The sequence below is a fragment of the Ochotona princeps genome, chromosome 17 (genome assembly GCF_030435755.1).
Source record: "Ochotona princeps isolate mOchPri1 chromosome 17, mOchPri1.hap1, whole genome shotgun sequence".
NCBI classification, from domain to species: domain Eukaryota; kingdom Metazoa; phylum Chordata; class Mammalia; order Lagomorpha; family Ochotonidae; genus Ochotona; species Ochotona princeps.
The window spans coordinates 39,514,634-39,537,660 of record NC_080848.1 but is presented as its reverse complement, the minus strand read 5'-3'; the positions used below and the strand labels follow the sequence as shown (position 1 = coordinate 39,537,660).

Here is a 23,027-nt window from a genome sequence, read left to right as displayed (position 1 = left end):
TTGGGAGGAGGAGGAGAAAAGAGGGATGGGAGATAGAAAGGGAAGGAAGGGAGGAGATTTATTTTAGACAGGAAAGTTTCAGAGAAGAAATTGATTCAGCTGCCAGCATTTGAGACAAGTCTTGAAATCAACAGGCATGTGGAGTTGGAGGGAAGCTATTGCAAGAAGCAAAAAAGCAGTATGAGCAAAGAGGTAAAAAGAATCATAGGGCTGCAGTCTGATGTTGTTATTAGTAGAGACCTAAGAGGGAGAATGGGGAGTGCTAACCATGTTTTATATACATGTGAACTCATCTATCGCCATTGATTTGTTCATTTGCAAACCATCCATCAGTTACCAGTGTCATCAATACTAACCAGGCCCAAGGAGGACTTCTTCCTGCTACTAAATCACATGGTCCTAGGATTTAATGATGTCTTAGAGATCACTGCATCTAAGTTCTCCTCTAGTTGGTCTCCTTATTGCAATATCCCAATGCCCTAAACACACAAGACACACAAATTCTGCTGTACAAGTGCCTTCAACCACAAGCACACTAGGATTTTATTGGATGAGAGATTTTTAGTTTATACTCTGGGCTGTGGCCCCTCGTCCTGGGTTCTAACATCACAACCCAGGCTCTACGTCTCTGATTCCTGTCATACCTTCATTTGCTCTCAACTGTTTCTAGAATGCTTTACACCTGAGTTACAGTTTTAAATACTTTTTTGCTTCTCTGAAAATAGGAATTTTTCTGTCTTGAAGTCTGCTGATTGGATAGAACTGATTCCTCCGAGGAAAATGTAGGAAATTACATATGAATCTCACTGCATGCAAAGAGAAAGTCTACTTTCCTCTTTATTTATTTCCTTAAGTATTCTACACCTTGTAGCTAGGAGGCAATTCGAGGGACGGCATCGTGATGGCACTGGGAAGTTAGCTAAGAGCAGGATGAAGGCATTGAGATCATAGAAGAGGTCAACAAGAGAGATTTGGTCTGAGTGCGGAAAACATTCACGAGAATACAGGGACCTCACCATGGGACAGGTAATTGAAGCATTTAAGTTGTTTCATTGAATATGTGGACTGACACCCCCTATCCCGGAATGTTTCCTTGCAGGAAGAAACTCATGGGTCCAGAAGCCAGAGCCAACAGCTCCGCTCTCACAGAGTTCATCCTCCTGGGCCTGGTGGAACCTGGAAAGCTGGAGTCTCTGCTCTTTGTTCTCTTCCTCCTGATCTACCTGGTCACAGTGGGGGGCAACCTCAGCATCCTGGCTGCCGTCCTGGTAGAGCCCAAACTCCACTCCCCCATGTACTTCTTCCTGGGCAACCTGTCCGTGCTCGATGTCAGCTGCATCAGCGTCACTGTCCCTCCAATGCTGGGCCGCCTTGTGTCCCACAAGCGTACGATTTCCTATGATGCCTGCCTCTCCCAGCTCTTCTTCTTCCACTTTCTGGCTGGTGTGGACTGCTTCCTGTTGACAGCCATGGCCTATGACCGGTTCCTGGCCATCTGTCGTCCCCTCACCTACAGTACACGCATGAGCCAGACTGTCCAGAGGACATTGGTGGCTGTGTCCTGGACTTGCGCCTTCTGCAATGCACTGATGCACACTGTGGCCCTATCTACCCTGAACTTCTGTGGCCCCAATGTGATCAACCACTTCTACTGTGACCTCCCACAGCTCTTCCAGCTCTCCTGCTCCAGCACCCAACTCAATGAGCTTCTGCTCTTTGCTGTGGGTTTTATCATGGCGGGTACCCCCGTGGTTCTCATCATCACCTCCTATGCCCATGTGGCAGTTGCAGTCCTGCGTATTCGTTCTGCTGAGGGCAGGAAGAAGGCGTTCTCCACCTGCGGCTCTCACCTCACCGTGGTTTGCCTCTTCTATGGGACAGGCATCTTCAACTACATGCGACTAGGTTCAGAGGAGGCTTCAGACAAGGATAAAGGGGTTGGGATTTTCAACACAGTCATCAATCCACTGCTGAACCCGCTGATCTACAGCCTCAGGAACTCTGACATTCAGGCCATTTTAAAGAGGGTCTTTGTGGGCCAGCAATCATCTACCCGATAGGTGATAGAGGTCCTCTTTCCATGCCTTCTCTGGAAGGAATTTTTCCCATGAAGATAATAACTGTTTTAAAAATGGGCTATAATCATTCTCCTGCATTCTGATGCTGCAAGGTCAATATTTTGCATATATTCTCTGAGAAAATCCTATCTCATCCATTCATTTGTTCATTCAACAAATGCTTATCGATCACTCCTCTGATCCAAGTATGCTTCTAGGTGGACAACATGCACAATGGTCTCTACACTCATGCAACTCACATGCAACGCAAGTAGGCAGAGGGAATGAGCAGTGGTAAGTGCCAGTGAGGGGCGTCCACGTCCCTGCTCAGCTGTGAGTGTTAACCTGCCTCAGGGCTGCCTGCCCTCCAAGAGCAGTGTGCTTCTTTGACAAGCACACAAGTTGTGCTTCGTTGGGATTTTTCTCAATGTGTCCATAAGTGCACATATGGATGTTTCAAAGTATTCATGAATGTCAGACCTAGTAGCAGAAGAATTCAGGTATTATTTGGTCAAGTAGAAAAGAAAAACCCAGCATCTCTTCCCTGCACCCCAAATCCTACTACTATGTGAACCTCCTTGGGGAGTCCACATTTGTCCCTCCAGGAATATTTTGCATCTATGCTATAAACACTTCATGTCAGAAGAACAACCCTGTTTTGTTGTTGATGATGATGATTTCTTTTAAAAAAAGATTGATTTATTTGAAAGAGTAACACAGAGATATCTTCTATCCACTAATTTACTGTCGATAGCCACAGCAATCAGAACCGGGCTGATCCAAAGCCAGGAGCTTCTTCCACGTTTCTCACGTGGGTGCAGAGCCCAAGTTTCTGGGCCATCTTCTGCTGCTCTCCTAGGTGCATTAGCAGGGATCTGGATAGGAAATGGAGCAGCTGGGATTCAAGTCAGCACCCATAGCAGGTGCCAGCTCACAGGTGATGGCTTCACTCGCTATGCCACAGCCCAGACACCTGTTTTGCACTCTCATTTTCCCTACTCGCAGTGTAATACAATGTTTTACAATCAAAGACTAATGTTTGTTTTGTGTGTTTTGAGTGTTGTTATTATAATATGCCATTTAGTGTAAAAATTTATAATTCATTTACCAAAACCTCCACTGACACAATTTAACTTGCGCTTTGCACCAATGGGTAATGCTACGATGAGCATTTTTATAAGGATGCTGTCATAAATAAGTGTCTTTTTAGCTGAATAGTAATTTATAGCCATTTTAAGGTGTATAGCACCCGGTTGTATATAAACTAATAATTGAAATGTCAATGTAGAAGTCACAGGATGTGGTTCAGAACTTGCATTTTTTTCCCCCTCTTTTAACATATTGGTTACTCAATACCATGTCAACTAATTCCAAAACGTTATAAATTGTTACTGATGTAATGTCGCAGCTTCTAATTGATCGGGATGATACTCTGCCTGCTGTACCTTCAGACCAGAGATGGTCTCCCCAAGAAACCGTTGAACTTATCTGGACAATAAGATGCTGGACTTTATGCTTGGTAGATGCTTGCAATGAAAGAATCTCAACTGAATTTGAACTGTGGTAATGCAGCAAGGTGGAGGAATCCACTATGGGAGGGGTTGAGGGAGGGGTGGGGAGAAATCCCAGTGCCTATAAAACTGTGTCATATAATGCAATGTAATCAATAATAATAATTTTAAAATAACCTGCAAATAGAATAAATAAGTGTCTTTTTACAGTGTTAAGGTTGAAATACTGCAGTGTTTCATTAAATATTTTTAGCTTTATGAAAGTAAAATTGTTAAAAACTGTTTCCAGGTCTGATGTCCAATATGCTGTGACACCTCACAGTTACCGATGTGTGCATGGGGTGGGAGTAGTTAAGGGCCACTCTCAGCAAGTTTGCTTTTACATTTTAAAAATGTGTTTATTTATTTCAGCAGCAGAGAGTGTTCCCCTACGCTGGTTCATCCTCCAGATGCCCAAACCAACTGAGTTAAAGCCCTGAAGCCGGGAGACAGGGACCCAACCCAGGTCTCCCAGGTGGGTGGCAGGACTCAATTGTGTGAGCTACCAGCACAGCCTTTTCAAACAAGTGCATTAGCAGGAAGCTGGAGTCAGGACCAGGACTGAGCACGGAAGCCAGGCTCTCTGGCATGACAGGCAGGCATCCTAAGGGATCTTCAATGCAAGACCAAACAGCTGTCCTTCAGCAATTTTCAAACACAGAGTATATTACTGCCAAATGCACTAAACACATTAATCATGAGAATTCTAGAACCTATCCTCGGATCTATTTGAAACTCCAGTTTTTTTGCTCATCACCAAAATATTATTCTCACCCCTGGCCCTCTGTAGGTAAGGTGGGTGCTTTCTTCCCTGGATTCTTTCAGCATTTTCTCTTTGCATTTCATTTTCTGCAATTTGAGTATTTCTACCCGTGGATGTATATTAGTCTGATTTGGTCTTCTCTGAGTCTCTTGGATATGTGGCTTAGTGTCTGTCATTAATTTTGCAAAATTCTCAGCCATTATCACTTCCAATGTTTCTTCTGAGTCTTTTTCCCTTCCTTCTCCTCTGTTATTACTGTCATACTGCATTACACTTTTCATCAGGGACCCCCAGTCCTTAGATATCCTTTTGTAACTGTATATTTTTCCCCCTGGCTTTGCACCTTGGGAAGCTTCTATTGACATCTTCAGTCACGTGGAGGTTTTCCTTAACACCTGTCCAGTCTATAGCTGAGCCCATTGCCTTGGTCTGTTCTGGCTGCTGTAACAGAATTCACAGACTGGAATTTACTAAAACCCCAGAACTTGGTATTCTCTATTTTAAAACACCAGAACTGCAGAGTTCAAGACCAATAGATTTGATGCTAAGAGGACCCATCTCTCTCTCTCTCTCTCTCTCTCTCTCTCTCTCTCTCTCTCTCTCTCTCTCTCTCTCTCTTTTCTCTCTTGAGATTAAAAACAGTATTTGAAAGGTAGAGCTACAGAGAGAGAAGGAGATACAGAGGGAGAGAGGATCTTTGATCTGTGGGTTCACTCCCCAAATGGCCTCAGCAAGCAGGCACCCAGAGATCTTCTAGTCTTCCGCATGGGTACAGGGGCCCATCTCCTTAGCTACGTTTCCCAGGATCATTAGCAGGGAGTTGGATCAGAATTAGAGCAATCAGGTCTTGAACTGGTGCTCATATGGGATACCAGCATCACAGAGGTTTAACGTACTAAGCCACCAGTCCCTCAAAAGTGTATTTACTAAAGATTAAAGTCTAAAATTTGCCCCAAATACAATTAACAGGTTCTTTTTGATGGTAGAAACACAGGTGATTATTTTTCTGGATATTTCTCCTTCTAACATTTCTATAATATATTTCTATTATTTGTTTAATGCAAGGCTGTTTGCTGTCTCATTGTTCTTGCCCACTGGTCCTACTTATAACAATAGTGCTTAGTACTGGCCAGACACCCTGCTAAGCGACCTGCCCTTCATGCTCCCAGCCACCCTTTGCAGTGCGTGGGTCTCAACTTCAGATGTTCATGTAGTCTTCCATTGCCAAGGCTGGTGAAGCCTGGTCTCCTTTCTAAAGGCATTACCTGTCTCCTGGAACATGGCTCTACCACCAACTACTTCGCCCCTGCCTGGAGGTGGTCAAGGGATATTACTGAATATAAAGAAACAAAACTCTGCATGTGCCCCACAACCATCACGGCAAACACCAAGAACAGCTGCACTCTTAAGTGAAGCCCTACACCTGTATGGGCTGTAGCAGATACACACAAAACACCCACATCAGGTACAATGGAACTGATGAACACAAGAGCTTTACACACTGCTCACCCGTGCTTTAACTTCAAATGTATCTTCTCATTGTAAGTTGTTTGTGGATATTTTTTCCCAAAAGAATGTAGATCACCGCCATACAATTGAGATCTTTAATGACTATACATATTTTCATAGATTTATTTTTTAATTGGAAAGGGAAATCCTACAGAGAGAAAAAGAGAGAAATCTTCCATCCACTGGCTCACTCCCCAAATGACCACAACGGGCAGAGCTGAGGCAATCTGAAGCCAGGGACCAGTAACTTCTGGGTTTCACACCCGAGTTCAGGGGCCCAAGGACTTGAGCCATGCTTCACTACTTTCCCAGTCCATGGCATGGGCTGGATGAGGAGTGCAGCAGCCAGGAGTAGAACCACCACCCATATGGGATGCCAGCACTACAAGGCAGAGGATCAACCAGTTGAGCAACCACATTGGCGCCATTAAAAATATTTTTGAATCATAACTTTACTGTGAGAAGTATTGACTACGCTGACACTTTCAGGAGTCAGTGGCCCCAAGAGAAAGAAACTTGGCCCCTGAGAAGTCTGCCCAGGGCCTGCTTCATGTCCTTGTTCCTCAGGCTATAGATGAATGGGTTCAGCAGGGGAGTGACCACCGTGTACATGACAGCAGCCGCTGTGTCCTCCTCCACTGAGTTGGAGGAAGAGGATGAGGGACACAGGTAAGCCCTGATCACTGTCCCAAAAAACAGAGCCACCACAGCCAGGTGGGACCCACAGGTGGAGAAAGCCTTGCGCTTCCCCTGGGCAGAGGGAACTCTGAGGATGGTGGCTACGATGCGGCTGTAAGAGGCCAGGATGAGCAGAAATGGGATTAAGATGACAGCACCCCCCAAGAAGAGAAGCACCAGTTCGTTGGCCCGGGTGTCAGAGCAAGCCACCTTCATCAGGGGTCCCAGGTCACAGAAGAAGTCGGGAATGACCTTCGTGGTGCAGAAAGATAGCCGGGAAATGAGAAAGGTATGAGTCATGGCCACGAGTGTGGTGAGGACCCAGCAGGTGGTCACCAGGAGCACGCAGCGTCGCAAGCTCATGATCACCTTGTAGTGCAGAGGATGGCAAATGGCCGCGTAGCGGTCATAGGCCATGGTGGCCAGCAGGAAAATGTCCATGTCCCCAAATGTCAGGAAGAAGTAGAGCTGAGCCAGGCACCCCAGGTAAGAGATGGCCCTGCTGTGGGTGTGGATGCTCGCCAGGGCCTTAGGCACGGTGGTGGAGATGAAGAGGATGTCTGTCCAGGACAAGCTGGCTAGGAAGAAGTACATGGGAGTGTGGAGGCGCTCATTGGTGCTGATGGCCAGGACAATGAGCAGGTTCCCCGCCACGGTGACCACGTACATCCACAGAAACAGCAGGAAGAGGACACGTTGCTGTGCCGGCCGCTCCGAGAGGCCCCAGAGGAGGAACTCAAAGAGGCCAGTCCCGTTCTCTCTCTCCATGAGCCTGGGGTCACAGCAGAAAATCTAACGTGAGCAGTATCAAACTCTGGGACAGTGCTTCTCTTTGGGTCTGTTTTGACTTGTCATGATGTACATTAGGCTAAGAAGTGTGGGAGATGCAATTGAAGAGGATGCAAATGTATTTCTTGTCAGAGATCTTGACACTGCTTTCCATCCAAGCTATCATTACCTGGACTCACTAGCAAATCAAAAATCTTTCATTTATTCCTAGAAATTAGAGACCAATTCTGCACCTGCTACAGTGCCAGGCAAACAATACTGTGTGATCCTTAGCTTCAGAGAATGTCAAGTCTAAAGGGATTGAGAAAACTGCATCTATTATAGTCTAATAAAAATTTTATTCAGATTTCCCCACCCACTCAAATCACAGTCAGATCCCAGGCAAGATATGTTCTGATCCATTTTGTGCTCAAAAGTAAGTTTTCAGAAGATACAAGTTACTATCATCCAGTCTTCTACAAACCAATATTCAAGCAATCCAACGCACAACTTCATCAAGACCCACAGACAGACTTCTCCTCTGGGTGAAACAGCAAAGCAGAAATTGTGATCTCAGAATGTCAGAAACTGGGGAGGGAAGGACAGCCCGGTCAGATACGGGATTGAAATACAGTGAGCGAACAGGAATGCTGTTCTACACTTCTGTGCAGCAGGCTGACTGTAGCTGGCAGCAATTTAACTCATATACTTTGTAACAAACTGATAAAGAGGAGATTGAACTTTATCCCCCAGGAAATGGAAATATTCAAGGAGATGGAAAGGCCAGTTACCTAACTGGATCATCACACATCATACACACCTAGAGTCCTCACCAGTGTACCCCACACATATTACAACTAATATGGGCCAATTGGAGTTGGAATGGGAAAACAGGCATGGTGGAGTACTAGGTTAAATGGCTGCCCATGCCTCCCATATCCAAGCTCTGGCTGCTGCACTTCTGAGCCAGCTTCCTGTTAATCCTTGGAGGCATCACATTATGGCCAAAACACTTAGGTCCATGCCACCTGTCTGGGGGACCCTGATAGAATTTCAGACTCCTGGCTTGGGCCTGACCCAGCGGTGGCCATTGCAATCATTTGAGGAGTAAGCCAGAGGTTGGGAGATCTCTCTTTTTGTATCTTTCTCTCTGTCACTCTGCCTTTGAAGTTAATGAAAGCAAATAAACATTAAATAATCATTTAAAAAGCAGAGTAACATAAACAGAAGAATAGGGGGAGAAGGAAGAGAGTTCCTCCATTCACGAATGCATTTCCCAAATGGCCATTCCCGAAAATGAAATACATCTTTTAGGAGAAAATAAAATACCCATTAGTTCCATTGTTACTTAACACTTTACTTGGGTACTTACCAGATTAACACCATACAGGTCACTCCTGGTCACAGAGGGAAAGGGTTGACATTTTCCAAATCCAGTAGCAAATCCCTGCACCTGTCTGTCATGTCACACGATACAATATGATTCACTTAGATGTAATCAGACTGAATGTGAACTACACACTGAGAACACTGCAAGCACCTGAGGGTGCTCATAAGAATACGTGCAAACAAAAATAGATTTTTCTCAATTTTGATTACCACAAGCCAGGTGTAGAAATTAAACAAAAAAAAAATCCATCAGCAACAATACCAACAGAAATCTCTGAAATTCCGGAGTAAGTGCAGAGTAAATGCAGAGTAAATAAGACCTAAGAAAATTAGAAAAATTGCATGAAAAGTATCAGAAAAATAGGGAGAATGAACCAAAGACTGTGATTCTGGCTTGTTCACCCCATTGTCTCTATTGCCTCACACACAAATAGCAGCCTGGCACACATGCCACAGCAGCACCAGGTGCAAGGTGCCCCACACGCTGAAGGCATGTTCACTTCTGCTTTGTGACCAGGGAGGATCTTCCAGAAGAAAAGGTTGGGGCAAAGAAAAGCAAAGTAGGCTCGGAGCACTCCAAGTGACCCAGAGCAGTAATGAGAGATGGGAAGTCTGTCTGCACTGATGTAAGAGGAAAAGCTCAGCTTCGTGAGAGTCACGTTATCAAGAACATGTAACAAGACAAGCAGGTGTATGGATGCAACACTCACTGAAAGGTACGTTAAAAGACATCTAGGGACCAGCATGGGGGCACAGCAAACTAAGCATGGTGCTTCCTTCCCAGACAGATAATGATTCAAGTCCTGGCTGCTCCGCTTCCCATCCAGTTACCTGCTTCTCACCCAGCAGTGGAGGCTGGCTCAAGTGCTTGGGACCGTGCAGCAATGTGGCTCCTGGCTCCTGGTTTTGGACCACCCCTTTTCTGTCCATTCATGGAGTGAACCAGTATCTACTGGAAAATGGAGCTATCTTTGAAACTCTGCCTTTTAAATGAATAAAGCACAAGTAAATAAAAGCACATCTGGACAGTCCTAAGAAGTATCCAGACTGCCAGCATCACCACACAGTGTGGGAAGCCTACCCAAAGTAGATTGGGTGTCAACTTCATCAGCGTAAGGTCCCTCAGCACACAGAAGTGCCGCTCCCGGGATGCTGGTGGGAAGAATTGTGCTCTGAAAAGCAAGATGCTATAGATGGGCTTCCCCAGCACCTGTAATTCCAATGCTCACTCTTCTTAAAAAGCAGTGTCTTCCTCACAGTAATGGGAGGGGTTGCTCTGTGAGGATTCAGGCACCTCATCCTGGCAGGGAGAGGGAGGTCTCAGGGGGAAGCTCTGAGTCCAGAGATGGCCCAAGAGCAAATGGCTGCATGCAGTGACTGTATCCTATTCACTTCACAGCCACAGGCATGGCCAGCCAGAGGTGAGAAGGACCGAGCGGCTCCTTCTGCAGCCAAGGATAAGTGGTTCTAGAACTCTGGACTGGGCAGAATCTCCAGGACACCAGAAATCTCCAGCAGTCAAGACCCCACTCACCAGGGCCACAGACTCGGTGCACCTGCCTGTGCCAGCCCCGCTCCCAGCCACACACACACAATTACCTGTAAAGCTCGGCTGAGCCCAACAGGTCCCTGCAGAGCCTGCCTCCCTGCCGCGGCTGGGGTGAGGTGGAGGGAGGCCGAGCAGAACTGGCATGCAGGAGTCCTTCTGGGGGCCCTGGCCCTCAGCCTTGTATCTCCAGTTGCTGCCGTCCTGTGCTAAGTGAGGAAATGGGCTCAGAGCACTGCCCAGGATCACACACTGATCAACAGCAACATCTGGGTCTGATCTCTGCTCTCCCAGCTCCCAGCACCACAGATGGGAATGGCAAGCTGTGAAAAGGAGAATGGCCATGCCGAGCCCACGTTCATGCCTGGAAAGCTTCCTTCTGGCCCACTGTGGTCTGACAGACCCGGTCCCTTCTGCTGATGGTCTAGCACACGCAGTACCATGTACCCTGTTCCCTTCTATCCAGACACCCTGACTTCTCTTCGTGACTTCCCAAAGTCCACACCCTGTCAGACACTACATCTGTTCTATCCCATCTCAGAGAGCTACTTTTCCTTTTTTAAAAAGATTTTAATATTTTTTATTAGAAAGGCAGAGGTACACAGAGAAAGACAGAGAAAGACATCCGTGTGCTGGTTCACTTCCCTGATGGCCGCAATAGCTAGGGCTGAAACCAGGAGTCAGGAGCTTCTTCTGAGTTTCCCACATGGGTGCAAGGACCCAAGGACCTGAGCCATCCTCTGCTGCTTTCCCAGGCCATAAGCAGAGAGTTGGATCAAAAGCAGAGCAGCCAGGACTGGAACCCACACCCATATAAGATGCTGATACCACAGGAGGAAGCTTAGCCCACTATGTTCTGGCAGCAGGACCTAGTGAGCTATTTTTCAATTCCTAAGCAAGGTTTCCCTCCAACCTGACAGTTATACTTCACATCTGGGACTTCTCTCCCTTTCCTCTGTTTACCACCACCCACTCCTGTCCCTTCTAATCTCTACTCATCTCTGATGTCAACACAAACATGCCAAGAGGACTGTGCGCTTGCTGCACCTGGATGACTTTGCATCACTCCAATCGGCAGTACCTGCTGGGTGGAGGCCAGCTCCCCAGTCAAGGAAGGCATTGGTCAGTCAGCACCCTGTGCGTACTGCCACCACTGTGACTCCTCAGGGCACCAAACTAAAGGGAGGCACCATGGGGTCTGGTGCTTTGGTTCAGTGGTTAAATCCTCACCTTGTATGTGCTGGGATCCCATATGGGCACCAGTTTGTGTCTCGGTTGCTCCACTTCCCATCCAGCCCCCTGCTTGTGGCCTGAGAAAGCAGTTGAGGACAGCCCAAAGCCTTGGGACCCTGCACCTACATGGGAGACCTGGAAGAGGCTCCTGGCTCCTGGCTTTGGATCGGATTATCTCCGGCCATTGTGATCACTTGGGGAGTGAACCAACAGAGGGAAGATCTTTCTCTCTGTCTCTTCTCCTCTCTGTAAATATGCCTTTCCAATTAAAATAAATACATCTTTAAAAAAAGAAAAATGGAGGCTCCATAAACAGCCCAGGCCTGAGGAGCTGCTGGTAGGAACATCATAGGATGCGGCATCTGATATCTGCATTTTATCGCCAGAAAACAGAGACACATGGGAGCAAATGAAGGAAAAAGCAGTTTTACTGACTTCACAATTGGGTTGGGCCGGGTGGGTGGGGAAGATCCCTGGATGGTCTCCAGTGAGGTGCCAAGGGCCGACCCCAAGCATGCTCTGACCCAGGTCAGTGGGCTTCCTCCATTCCTGCTGACCCCTGTGATGCCTACAGGAAAACACCCGCACCAAGGAAGGAATTGTGAGGAGAGAAGCCAATTCCCATTCAATGCCATGATCCCTTCATTGAGTGCCCGTGTTTCTGAGTTGTCCCTTCCAAGGAGAGAAGATGAAATCCACAGCCACTCAGGCTTTCCCCTGGGACCTCCTCCGAGGGGAGAGCAGCTGATGAGTCCTGCCACCAGGCAGACCTCCAGCAGGGGTACCAGACTGCATCCCTCCAGCCATGCTGGTGTGCTATGCCTTCCTTCTCTGTCCACCCCAGCTGGCCAGGACGCCCCCATCTACTTTCTGCATCACCTGTTCTCTCTCTGCTCGTCTCTGAAAACATTTGGTGATTCACTAGACTTCCTTGAATATCTTGTCTTTCAGTTGGAACTACTTCTGAAATCTTTAAAAATGTATTTACTTGTCTGTTTATTTGTTTGAATGGCAGAGAGGAGGAGAAAGAGACAAGAAGATCCTCCATCTGTTAGTTAACCCCAAACCCACAAATATCAGCAACAGCCAGGACTGGGCTCGATGGAAGCCAGGAGCCAGGAGCTTCATCCTTGTCTCCCGTGGGGGATCTGAGGGACAAGGGCGTGCTGCCTCCCAGGATGGGCATGAGCAGGATGCTGGGGTCAGAGGCAAAGCCAACACTCTATGGGCTGCAGGCATCTCAAGAGATCCCTTATCCTCTGAGCCAAAGGCTTGCCCTAGAAGGACTTTGAAACTTGCAGTTTTTCCTCCCAAGCACTGCAAGTGGCAGGACTTCACTAAAAGTTTGTTCTCTGCCTGATTCAGACCCCTTCAGAACCAGAGAGCAATGCTGACTCACCTTAGCATGTACTCCTCATCCTGCACCTTGGCTGTGCGTGGTCTGTGCCTCCTGTCTTGAGCATGGGTCCCTCAGGGTTGGCAAGAATCCCACCCACCCTAAGACTCACCTTACTGCATCTACATGCCACGACCATCATCACCTGTTGCCTCTTCTTTGGTCTTCCGCACCATTTGATGAAAACCTGCCCAGAACCTCAGAGGCTGCCCTTGCTGGAGCCAAAAGTAGGACAACAGATGTGGCCTGCCCACCCCGCCTACAGCCAGTGGGCTCTCCCAGCCCCTGCAACAGCACAGTGGATATAGGACTGCTGTCCGCTGACATCAGGACACCTGGCCAAATGCCTAAGTCCCCCGACCCCAGATGTACAAGAGGACTCAGGCTGTGTACTAATCTCCCGGGAGCACCCACGTGCTCTCGCAGGCATCCTGTGGGAAGCTGGGGCTCAGTAATTGGACCATGCTCCATCCACTCTCAGGAGCAGCTTCTTGCAAAGGACATCATCCAGCAGGGTTGGACTCCCCCCAAGAAAAATCATGAGCTCCCTGTGTCTCGGACTGAATTAGAGAGCCCTCCCCATCCCCCCTCAAACCACCAAAGGACTCTGCTGATCTTATTCTGTTATGTGGATTTCATATGTGAAGGGATTTTTTTCCCTCAGTGTCTTAATGAGATGATCGCTCTAAGCCTGGTTGGGAACTGGGGAAAGGACTGAGAGCAAAACAAGAGACTGAAGAAAAGATGCCAAAGACAGAACATTGGGCTGGAAGGCTGCCTGGGAACACTGGGAGCACTGGATACAGCTAAAGGAACAAAGTCAGACTAGGTGCTGCCCTGAGAGGAATGAACGAGTAAAGGAATTAGCAGTTCAGCTAAAACATGTTGAAGGCGAGATGGAATCAGAAAAAAAATATAAAAAGCAGTGTTTGGCCAACATTACAGTAATCATGGTCAAGAGATGTCATTACACACCCTCCCCACCCCACCCCACCCCCGTGTACATCATGCTTTCCAAGTAGTCCGAAGCTAGGAAGCTAGGAAGTGGTGTAGTAGGAAGAACTGTGAGAGACAAAGCTTAACTCCTGGGGCATTCCTGGCCCACGTCACAGTGCCCATCCCTAGTCCTGGCTTTTAGGGGAGTAAACCAGTGCCAGGATGCATTTTCTCTCTCCCACATTCAAAGAAGTCAATAAGATTCATTTGCAGTGCTTCTCCTGTGTTCCTTTCCAGTCTTCACATTGTGAAATTGGATACGGTAAATTATAGAATATTCATAATATTTAAATTTGCACCAAGAATATGTGCCTTGAATTATCATCAGTATTTTCACCTAATTTTGCAAATATGTATTAAAAAGTAATCCAATTAAGAATAGTATGTGAAGTTGTAGTTTTATTCTTTTTAAATTTTACTTATTTTTATTGGAAAGGCATATTTACAGAGAGGAGAGACAGAGAGAAAGATCTTACATCCTCTGGTTCCCTCCCCCAAGTGGCTGCAACAGCCAGAAGTGAACCAATTAGAAGCCAGGAGGCAGGAGCTTCTTCCAGGTCTCACACGGGTACAGGGTCCCAAAGCTTTGGGCCATCCTCCACTCTCCCGGGCCACAAGCAGGGAGATGGATGGAGGGTGGGCCAGCCCAGAATGAACCGGTGCCCATATAGGATCCTGGAGTGTGTAAAGGGGAGATTTTGGCCAATTGAGCCATGACATGGGGCCCAGAGTTTTAGATGATCATCTACAGGGTTTCCTAGCATTGGTATTTTCAGAATTCTGATGCTAATTTGAATGTTTAAAGGCATTCTGTTATTCTTTGGCATTGAAAAAAATTGTAAAATATTATCCCGATCACTAAAAATCAGAACTATCAATTAGAGACATCCAGAAGTGTTCTCTTTTAAGACTTATTTCTTTTGCTTGAAAATCAGAATTAGAGAAAGCAGGAAAGACAGAGTGACCTGCTATCTGTTAGTTCACTCCCCAAATGGTCATAATGGCCAGAGCTAACCTGATCCAAAGCTAGGAGCCAGGAGCTTCTTCTGGGTCTCCCATGTAGGTGCAGGGACTGTCTCAGGCCATTGGCTCGGATTAGAAATTAAGCCCATATGTGGTGATGGTGTTGCAAATGAAGAACTAGCTTGCTATGTTATAACGTTCCTCCCTGCAGCCCCTGCAACCAGGTGTTTTCATTAATAACCACCAGGGTATGACGTGGGGCTTTCAAAGTATGATTCATTTGTTTATTCTCAATATTATTATTTCTTTAGTTCTAACCATTTATTCCCCTGGACTGGTTTCTTTCTGTGAAATTACTATTATTTTGGAACCAGAGCGCCAAGCTCATGCCAACATTTCTCTGTAGTTTTAAGTTGTTGGGAATTTTTCAATCTTCAGTTCAGAAGGATTTTGAACTCTGTCGTGATAGTAATTTATTTTCTGAAATGTCAATGTCACCTAAGTTATCAGCTTGAAGCATAATTTTTTGTTTCTTCTTAATTTGTCTATTGTTTCTGGGTCAACTTCATTTCCATCTAAATTTCTCTGTACCCTGCTTTTTATTTACACCTTCAAAATGTGCAAGAGAAGACTCTGGAAATGTTTTTGCCTCCATCCTTATTTGGGTCGAGGTTTTTCATCTAATTATTTCAGACAATGCTGCCGCTCCCTCATTCACAGAGTGTATTACATAGGTCCTTCTTGTTTCTAGAAGATATTCAGGCAGAAGGAAACGAACAGCTGCAAAGAAAACATGGGATAAACACCACATCGTTGCACAGTTTTAGAGAACTTTTACAAATGAGTGTAGACACAGTAGACTTAGCCCAATAAAAGTCTTTAAAAAATTACATACATGACAAAATGGATGGAGCTGAGGAGATAAGACAGACTCAGAAAAACAAACAACACATGTTATCTCTTACATATTGGAGCTAATAGACAAAAAGAGGGTATTAAAATATGGGAATGTCATAGTACTTGGCATATAATTATAAATATTGCCTTTGCTGAATTATACCACGTATGTAAAACGAATGGAATATAGTTAGAAATTGTGATAAGTATTGTTTCAAAAGATTGGTTTTTCTCGGATGAGAAAAAGGTTCTTATGGAAAGACATAATGAATAAGGACAGGAAATGAATATCATATGCCTATAATCATGCATGGATATGTGTGCTTATGTAAAGTAATAATTAGACTTTACCATATCAAATTTATTGATTTATTTATTTTTATTGAAAATGCAGATGTTCAGAGGGAAAGAGAGACAGAGAGGAAGATCTTCCATTGGCAGGTTCATTCCCCACGTGGCTGCAATGGCCAGAGATGAGTTGATCCAAAGTCAGGAACCAGGAGATTCTTCTGGGTCTTCCACGTGGCTACAGGGTCACAAGGCTTCGGGTTGTCCTAAATGGCTTTCCCAGGCCACAAGCAGGGAGCTGGATGGGAAGTGGAGCAGTCAGGATAGAAATCAACACCCAAACATGATCCCACTGCATACAAGGTACAGACTTTAGCCAAGGCTACAGCACCAGGCCCACATATAAAATTTAAAAATGCTCAATAACAGAGGAAAAAGATAAAAGCAACACACACATAAAGCAGGTTACACAAATGTGATGGCCTTAGACCTCTAAGAACCCAAAGCAATTCATTCGAGACCTCCTATGTGATTGATACATTAAAGGATGTCACAGTACTTGGTATCTACTTTTTTTTTTAAAGATTTATTTATTTTATTACAAACTCAGATATACAGAGAGGAAGATCTTCCATCCGATGTTTCACTCCCCAAGTGAGCCGCAACGGCCGGTACCCGCCGATCCGAAGCCGGGAACCAGGAACCTCTTCCAGGTCTCCCACGCGGGTGCAGTGTCCCAATGCATTAGGCCGTCCTCAACTGCTTTCCCAGGCCACAAGCAGGGAGCTGGATGGGAAGTGGAGCTGCCAGGATTAGAAACGGCGCCCACATGGGATCCCGTGGCCTTCAAGGCGAGGACTTTAGCCGCTAGGCCACGCCTCCAGGCCCGGTATATACTTTTAAACATGGAGCATGTGTCCAAGCCCTCCTCAGGTCAAACACACATGTCACATCAACCACGCTGGAGCTCAGTCTGCAAGAAGCTCCTGGCACTCGAGTGTACACACGTCCTGCTACGTCCCCAGGGTTGGCTCTGAATTGGTGCCAAGCAGCAGGGAGGAAGGAGCCATGTCCCAACTGAGAGAATGGATCAGGCTGGCCCCGAGCAAAGGCCCTGGAGACACTCTCTAGAAGCTTCTCGCCCATCCTTCCCTCTGGGAAAGAGATCTCCCCAAAGCTGCCGGCTCTCACAGGGCACTGCTGAGGAGACAGGAGCACCAACGTTTACTCTGGCTTTGGACACACGCAGCCCTGACAGTGCACTGTCTCAGCACACGGTATAACCTGAGCTCTGCTCCCTGCGTGCATACGGCCAACACTCACTCACATCCTTCAAGAGCAAGCACACTGGACGCCTTGTCCTTGGCTCCTACCCGCCACAGATTTTCCTGGACAGCTTCTGCTCCGAGGCTCCTAAACTCGGGATTCCTCTTGCTAAGACAGTCCAGCCCTGCCTTCTCCACCTCAGCAGCAAAGGATCAGGAACCTTCTCTCCAGCACAGCTGTGCCCCTGGTGAACGTGAGCACAGCTAACAGGCTACACACTTCACAGCTGTGGGACAGGCATGAAGACCACAGGACACAGAGCTCTCTTGGCAGCACTGAGCTGGTTCCACAGGTGGCACTGCACACCCTGAAGGAGTCTTGGCAACAGCCACAGCAATCAGCATCCTCACCCTGGACCTCCAGGTAAGTAGAAGTACTAAGCTGTCTTATCAGATGTCACTTAGCAGGTGCCAGGAACTGCTGAGAGTCACATAGAGGGGTGGTGGGAGAATGAGGATGTTCTCATTGGTCGGCCTGCAGAATCTAACATCTCAGAATCTGATGAACAAATACAGACAGAGGCAGAGCAAGAGACAGAGAGAGCGAGAGAGAGAGAGAACCTCCCCTCTGTGCATGCTTTGTGTGGAATCCTGTGCATGCACACAGGACCAGAAGGGAGTAATTCTGCTCAGGCTAACTCAGTCCTCAGCTCTACCTCCTAATGTCCTCTAGGGTGTGTGACATGTGCTGTGAGCATAGAGGTTCATGCAGGCACATTGTCGTAGTGCAATAACCATCCACTCCCAGACTCCATGAGATTACTGCGTCAATCTCTGCTCTATCTTCTTTGGAAATGCATCATTTAAAAATAATAGGCATAATCACATTTGCACAGTTTGAAATCATTTTTGGTACAGTAGACAGATATCTTTTTCAGCAAGACTGGTGCCGAGAAGAGCAGAGATGAGAGACAGTGTTGCTGGGAAGGTGCCACACTGGAGGAAAGTTTGTAGAGTGACGATCAGTTACTGAATGCTTGTCAGTTCATGGGAAAGAGCTGGTGTCCAGGTAGAGGGTGAAGTGAGACAAGGCAGCTGAGGAGGGTGATAGAGAAGGCAGAAGGAAGGGATGAGGAGAGCATATTGCATCCACACCAATCTTCTGCCACATCTGGGGGAAAGCAGAGCAAACTAGAGGACGAGGTCAGGAAGCCACGGACTGGAAGAGAATGAGCAGGTTCTCCCTCATTGTTTGGGTTTCTTAGTGAGAGGCAGGTAGCAGCCTGTCTCCTGGACAGCATTTTTGCATAACGTGCAAGCGCCAGCACACGGACAGACACTATGGAAATGGACAGAGGGAGATCTGTCGAGTGTTGAGAGTCCCAGATGGAGAGGAGCAACATGAATTCCAGTTTCCTGTGTGGGTGAACTCTCTGTTTGATCTGGCCCACCCTGAAGGGAAGTGAAAGCAGTGACAGACAAGGCAGCCAGTGACAATGTTGCTAGGAGGGTTGGTCAGTGGTCACTCTGCAAAGCAGCACTCCAGTGTCTGAGTTTATTAATTACACAACGAAGTTAATTGTCGCTGAGGGTACGTTGGAGCCTTTAATTGATCGGGTTGATAATCTGATGGTTCTGCCCTCGGGCCGGACAGGGTCTCCCCAAGAAGCTGAGGAACTAGACTGGACTATAAGATGTTGGACTCTATGTTTAGTTTATGCTTGCAAAGAGTACTTGATCAGTGGATATGCAACAAGGTGGAATATTCCACAGGGGGGACGGGTGGGGTGATTCCCAGTTCCAACGAAACTGTATCACATAATACAATGTAATCAATGAAAAAAATTAATAAAAAACACCTGATATATGATGGGACAATTCCTTCTGCCCCATTTTCCTTCCTCAAAAAGTCCTAATTCTTTTTGCCTATTCATTATCCTAAATGAGTTCTTACACAGTTTGCTAATTCCATGTTTCAAAGAAACCTCTAATATTTCTATTGAGATTACGTGGAGTTTGGAAACACTTTAGAAGAGAATATTTTTACAGCATTGAGACTTTCCATTAGCATTACACAACATTGCTATAAACAAACGTCTAAATTCTGAAACCAATTGGAACGTCTTTTGTTAGAATTATGCCTGCATTCTTTATTCTTGTCACAGCTATTTTGGATGAGGAGTTGATCATTGCATTACATTGGTAATGATATTAATGATATATAGAATAGTGCTGACTTTTAAAAATGTGATTTGCGGCAAAGATAGTGCTGAGACCTCTTGGCTGATCTAGCATTTCCCTTGGATTTCCGTGGTACATCTTTTCCTGTGAATTCTACCCTTTCATTCTCTTCCTTCTCATTCTTACAATGAAAGTTGCTGATACTATTTCACACATCATACACAAAATCTGCATTATTCTCCCCGTTGCGTGAAGAGGTTACCAAGAGGGCATCAACACCCCACACCTCAGGATCTCCCTCATTCCTGCTTTGGATCTCAAGGAGCCACCACAGCCTGAGCACAGCTTACAACTCTCCCCGAGCTTCCTTTCTTGTTTCTCACACCGAGTTATTCTCTTCTCACTCCTGTGTGTTAGATCACACGTCTCAATGGAGCTTTTCCTACTTCTGCACTTCTGTATGGCTTCCACAGGGTCACTGGGACCCACTGACATCAGTCAGCCATGCAGCCAGCAGCTCAGAATCCAAAACCCTGCACATCCTCCAAATGAGCTCACCCTAGCACCTGGAAACTTCATCCCAGGTTACTGAACCCCTGAATACCTGAAGCAGTGTGGCTCTGGGTGAATAAATAAAAGCATCTCAACTAAAAGACCAACTTCTTTATCAACAATGACAATGAACCCTGTAAGACAGGAGAATTAGACCTACATCATCCAGGACACTTTACAACTCATACATGTGCTATGAGAGACCCTGAGAACTGGTGATTGCAAGAAGTATGCATTCCATTGATTTCTAGATGCAAGTTTCTTTAGAAAATTAATGCGTTGTGCACGGTGTCCTGAACTAGTGTTACCAATGCACCACAAGATGTCAAAGGGTTCTTATTCAGAATGAAAGATCATGACTCTCTATACAGAAGGCCATGTAGCTGGTTTTGAAGGTAGGTGGCTCTCCTGCGTGTAGACAACCAGGGTCACAGGCTTTCTATCTTGTGACCCCACACCCACTATGACTGTGTACGTTTGTTACCTATGGGAGCACTGTAGCCAATACAACTCCTCCAAATCTCTTGGCTGGACCTTCTGCTCACAGAACCTTTAGGTGCAACTACTTTGTCAAAGACCCCAACATGCTCTCCTTTCCTCAGCCTGTGTGTGATTCTGCCTTCTCCTTCTAAGAGTGGAGACTTTGTCTAACTCAATGAGTCAGTCAATGGATGGAAAATGTATTTGACACATAGTTATGACATCGTCAAGAGGCCTAACTCACATCTAGACCATGGAATGTGGGGTTTAGCCATTTGTTAACGGTTAAATCCTACATGAAGGGTGTGTGTGTGCTGATTGGGGAGCATGGGCACCTCTGACTCACAGATGGCTCACTTCTTAGACAAGACGATCCCGGGGTGAACCACTGTCTTGTTGACTCACAAGCATTGAAGACCTCTGCATTTGATATGCTCAGATGTGATCTGGCCGATCACTGGCTGATCACTTGAGCTAACATGGTGGTGGGTGTGGAAGACAAGAAAAACAATAATGATCTATTCTGCTTTCATGCTTTAGGAACCATGAGGGAAGAAAACCAGTCCTCTACCCTGGATTTCATCCTCCTGGGAATCACTGGTCAGCAGGAACAGGAAGACATCTTCTTCATCCTCTTCCTCCTCATTTACCCCATCACATTGATTGGAAACACACTCATCATCCTGGCCATTCACTCCGACACGCGCCTGCACAACCCCATGTACTTTCTGCTTGCCAACCTCTCCCTTGTTGACATCTTTTTCTCCTCTGTGACCATCCCTAAGATGTTGGCCAACCATCTCCTGGGGAGCAAAGCCATCTCCTTTGCAGGATGCCTAACACAGATGTATTTCATGATTGCCGTGAGTAACACTGACAGCTACATCTTGGCTGCGATGGCCTATGACAGGGCTGTAGCCATCAGCCGCCCACTTCATTACACAACAATTATGAGCCCGTGCTCTTGTGTCCTGCTTGTTGCTGGGTCTTGGGTGGTTGGAAACACCAACGCTCTCCCCCACACTCTGCTCACAGCACATCTGTCCTTCTGCGGCAACAGGGAAGTGGCCAACTTCTACTGTGACATTGTTCCTTTGCTCAAGCTTTCCTGCTCTGACACCACCTTTAACGTAAAGATGATGTATCTAGGGGTTTGTGTTTTCTGTGTACCGTTGCTATGCATCATTGTCTCCTACATTCGAGTCTTTTCCACAGTCTTACGGGTTCCTTCCACGAAAGGTGTACTGAAAGCCTTCTCCACCTGCGGATCCCACCTCACAGTCGTCTCTCTATACTACGGGACAGTCATGGGCATGTATTTCCGCCCCCTGACCACTTACAGCCTGAAACACGCAGTGATCACTGTGATGTACATGGCAGTGACCCCAATGCTAAATCCTTTCATCTACAGTCTGAGGAACCGGGACATGAAGGCTGCTCTGGGAAAGCTCGTCAGGAAGAGAACCTCGGCACAGCCACTATGAGATCACACACACGTGACCCTGCAACTGTTCTCAGCAGGCACCTGTTGGAGGACTCCTGCTCCAACCTCAACCTTCTGCCAGATGCTGCTGCCTTTGACCATGCCAGGCTCAAATTCATTTTCTCAGAAAACTTGTAAGAGTTTGATGAGGCATCTCATTAAGATGATCATTTAGCTGTGCACTGTGGCCTAATGGCTAAGGTCCTTGCCTTGAATACGCTAGGATCCGTTATGGGCACTGGTTCTAATCCCGGCAGCCCTACTTCCCATCCAGCTCCCTGCTTGTGACCTGGGAAGGCAGTTGATGATGACCCAATGCATTGGAACTCTGCACCCACATGTCACATCCAGAAGAAAACCCTGGCCCCTTGTTTCGGATTAGTGCAGCTCCAGCTATTGCAGTCACTTGGGGAGTGAATCAACGGACAGAAGATCTTCCTCTCTGTTTCTCCTCCTCTCTGTATATCTGATTTGCAATAAATATATATAAATCTTTTACAAAGTGATCACTAGACTAAAACAACTTACTAAGACTCACAAAAAAAAAAAACAACAACCAGATATATTCTGGGGAATATATCTAAATATGTGGCACCAAAAAATGTCTTTAAGGTGCAGTAAAATAAAACAGTGTGTGCTAAGCCTGTTGGTGAAGACACCCACACCCATATCAGATAGCCTGGATTGATTCTCTGTTCTGCCTTCGAACTTCAACTTCCTGACAGTGTAAACCTGCAGAGGCAATGGTGATGGCTCAAGTTAACTGGGTCTCTGCCACCTGCAGTCCTTGCCGAATCCCAGACCATAAGGGAATTGGGAGAGTAACTATTAGATGGGAGGGCTCTGTCTCTCCCCCTCTACCACCTCAAATGCATTTATATTTTAAAAACATAAACAAGGGTTGATGATCACAGAAGTCAGGATGAGAGTTAAGTCAAGAGGACATATAATCAGAGTATTGGCACAAAGGGGCTATCATTAGCTCGATGCAGGGTATGGCTACAGCCCCTGTTTTTAGGTTAGGTGGTGAGTC

General features: G+C 46.4%; 3 protein-coding genes across 3 annotated transcripts; 2 read left to right on the top strand and 1 right to left on the bottom strand.

Annotated features, from left to right (window-relative positions):
- The first annotated feature begins 1,106 nt into the window (after positions 1 to 1,106).
- On the top strand, positions 1,107 to 2,060 carry LOC101531288 (olfactory receptor 3A2-like). The gene has a single exon (XM_058676450.1). The coding sequence runs from the start codon at positions 1,110 to 1,112 to the stop codon at positions 2,058 to 2,060; it is 951 nt and encodes a 316-aa protein (XP_058532433.1). The 5' UTR covers positions 1,107 to 1,109.
- A 4,311-nt stretch (positions 2,061 to 6,371) lies between these two features.
- Positions 6,372 to 7,325, bottom strand: LOC101531042 (olfactory receptor 1P1-like). The gene has a single exon (XM_004594050.2). The coding sequence runs from the start codon at positions 7,323 to 7,325 to the stop codon at positions 6,372 to 6,374; it is 954 nt and encodes a 317-aa protein (XP_004594107.2).
- Positions 7,326 to 21,056: 13,731 nt separating this feature from the next.
- On the top strand, positions 21,057 to 21,995 carry LOC101530805 (olfactory receptor 1A1-like). Its single transcript, XM_004594049.2, has one exon. The coding sequence runs from the start codon at positions 21,057 to 21,059 to the stop codon at positions 21,993 to 21,995; it is 939 nt and encodes a 312-aa protein (XP_004594106.2).
- Positions 21,996 to 23,027: the final 1,032 nt, after the last annotated feature.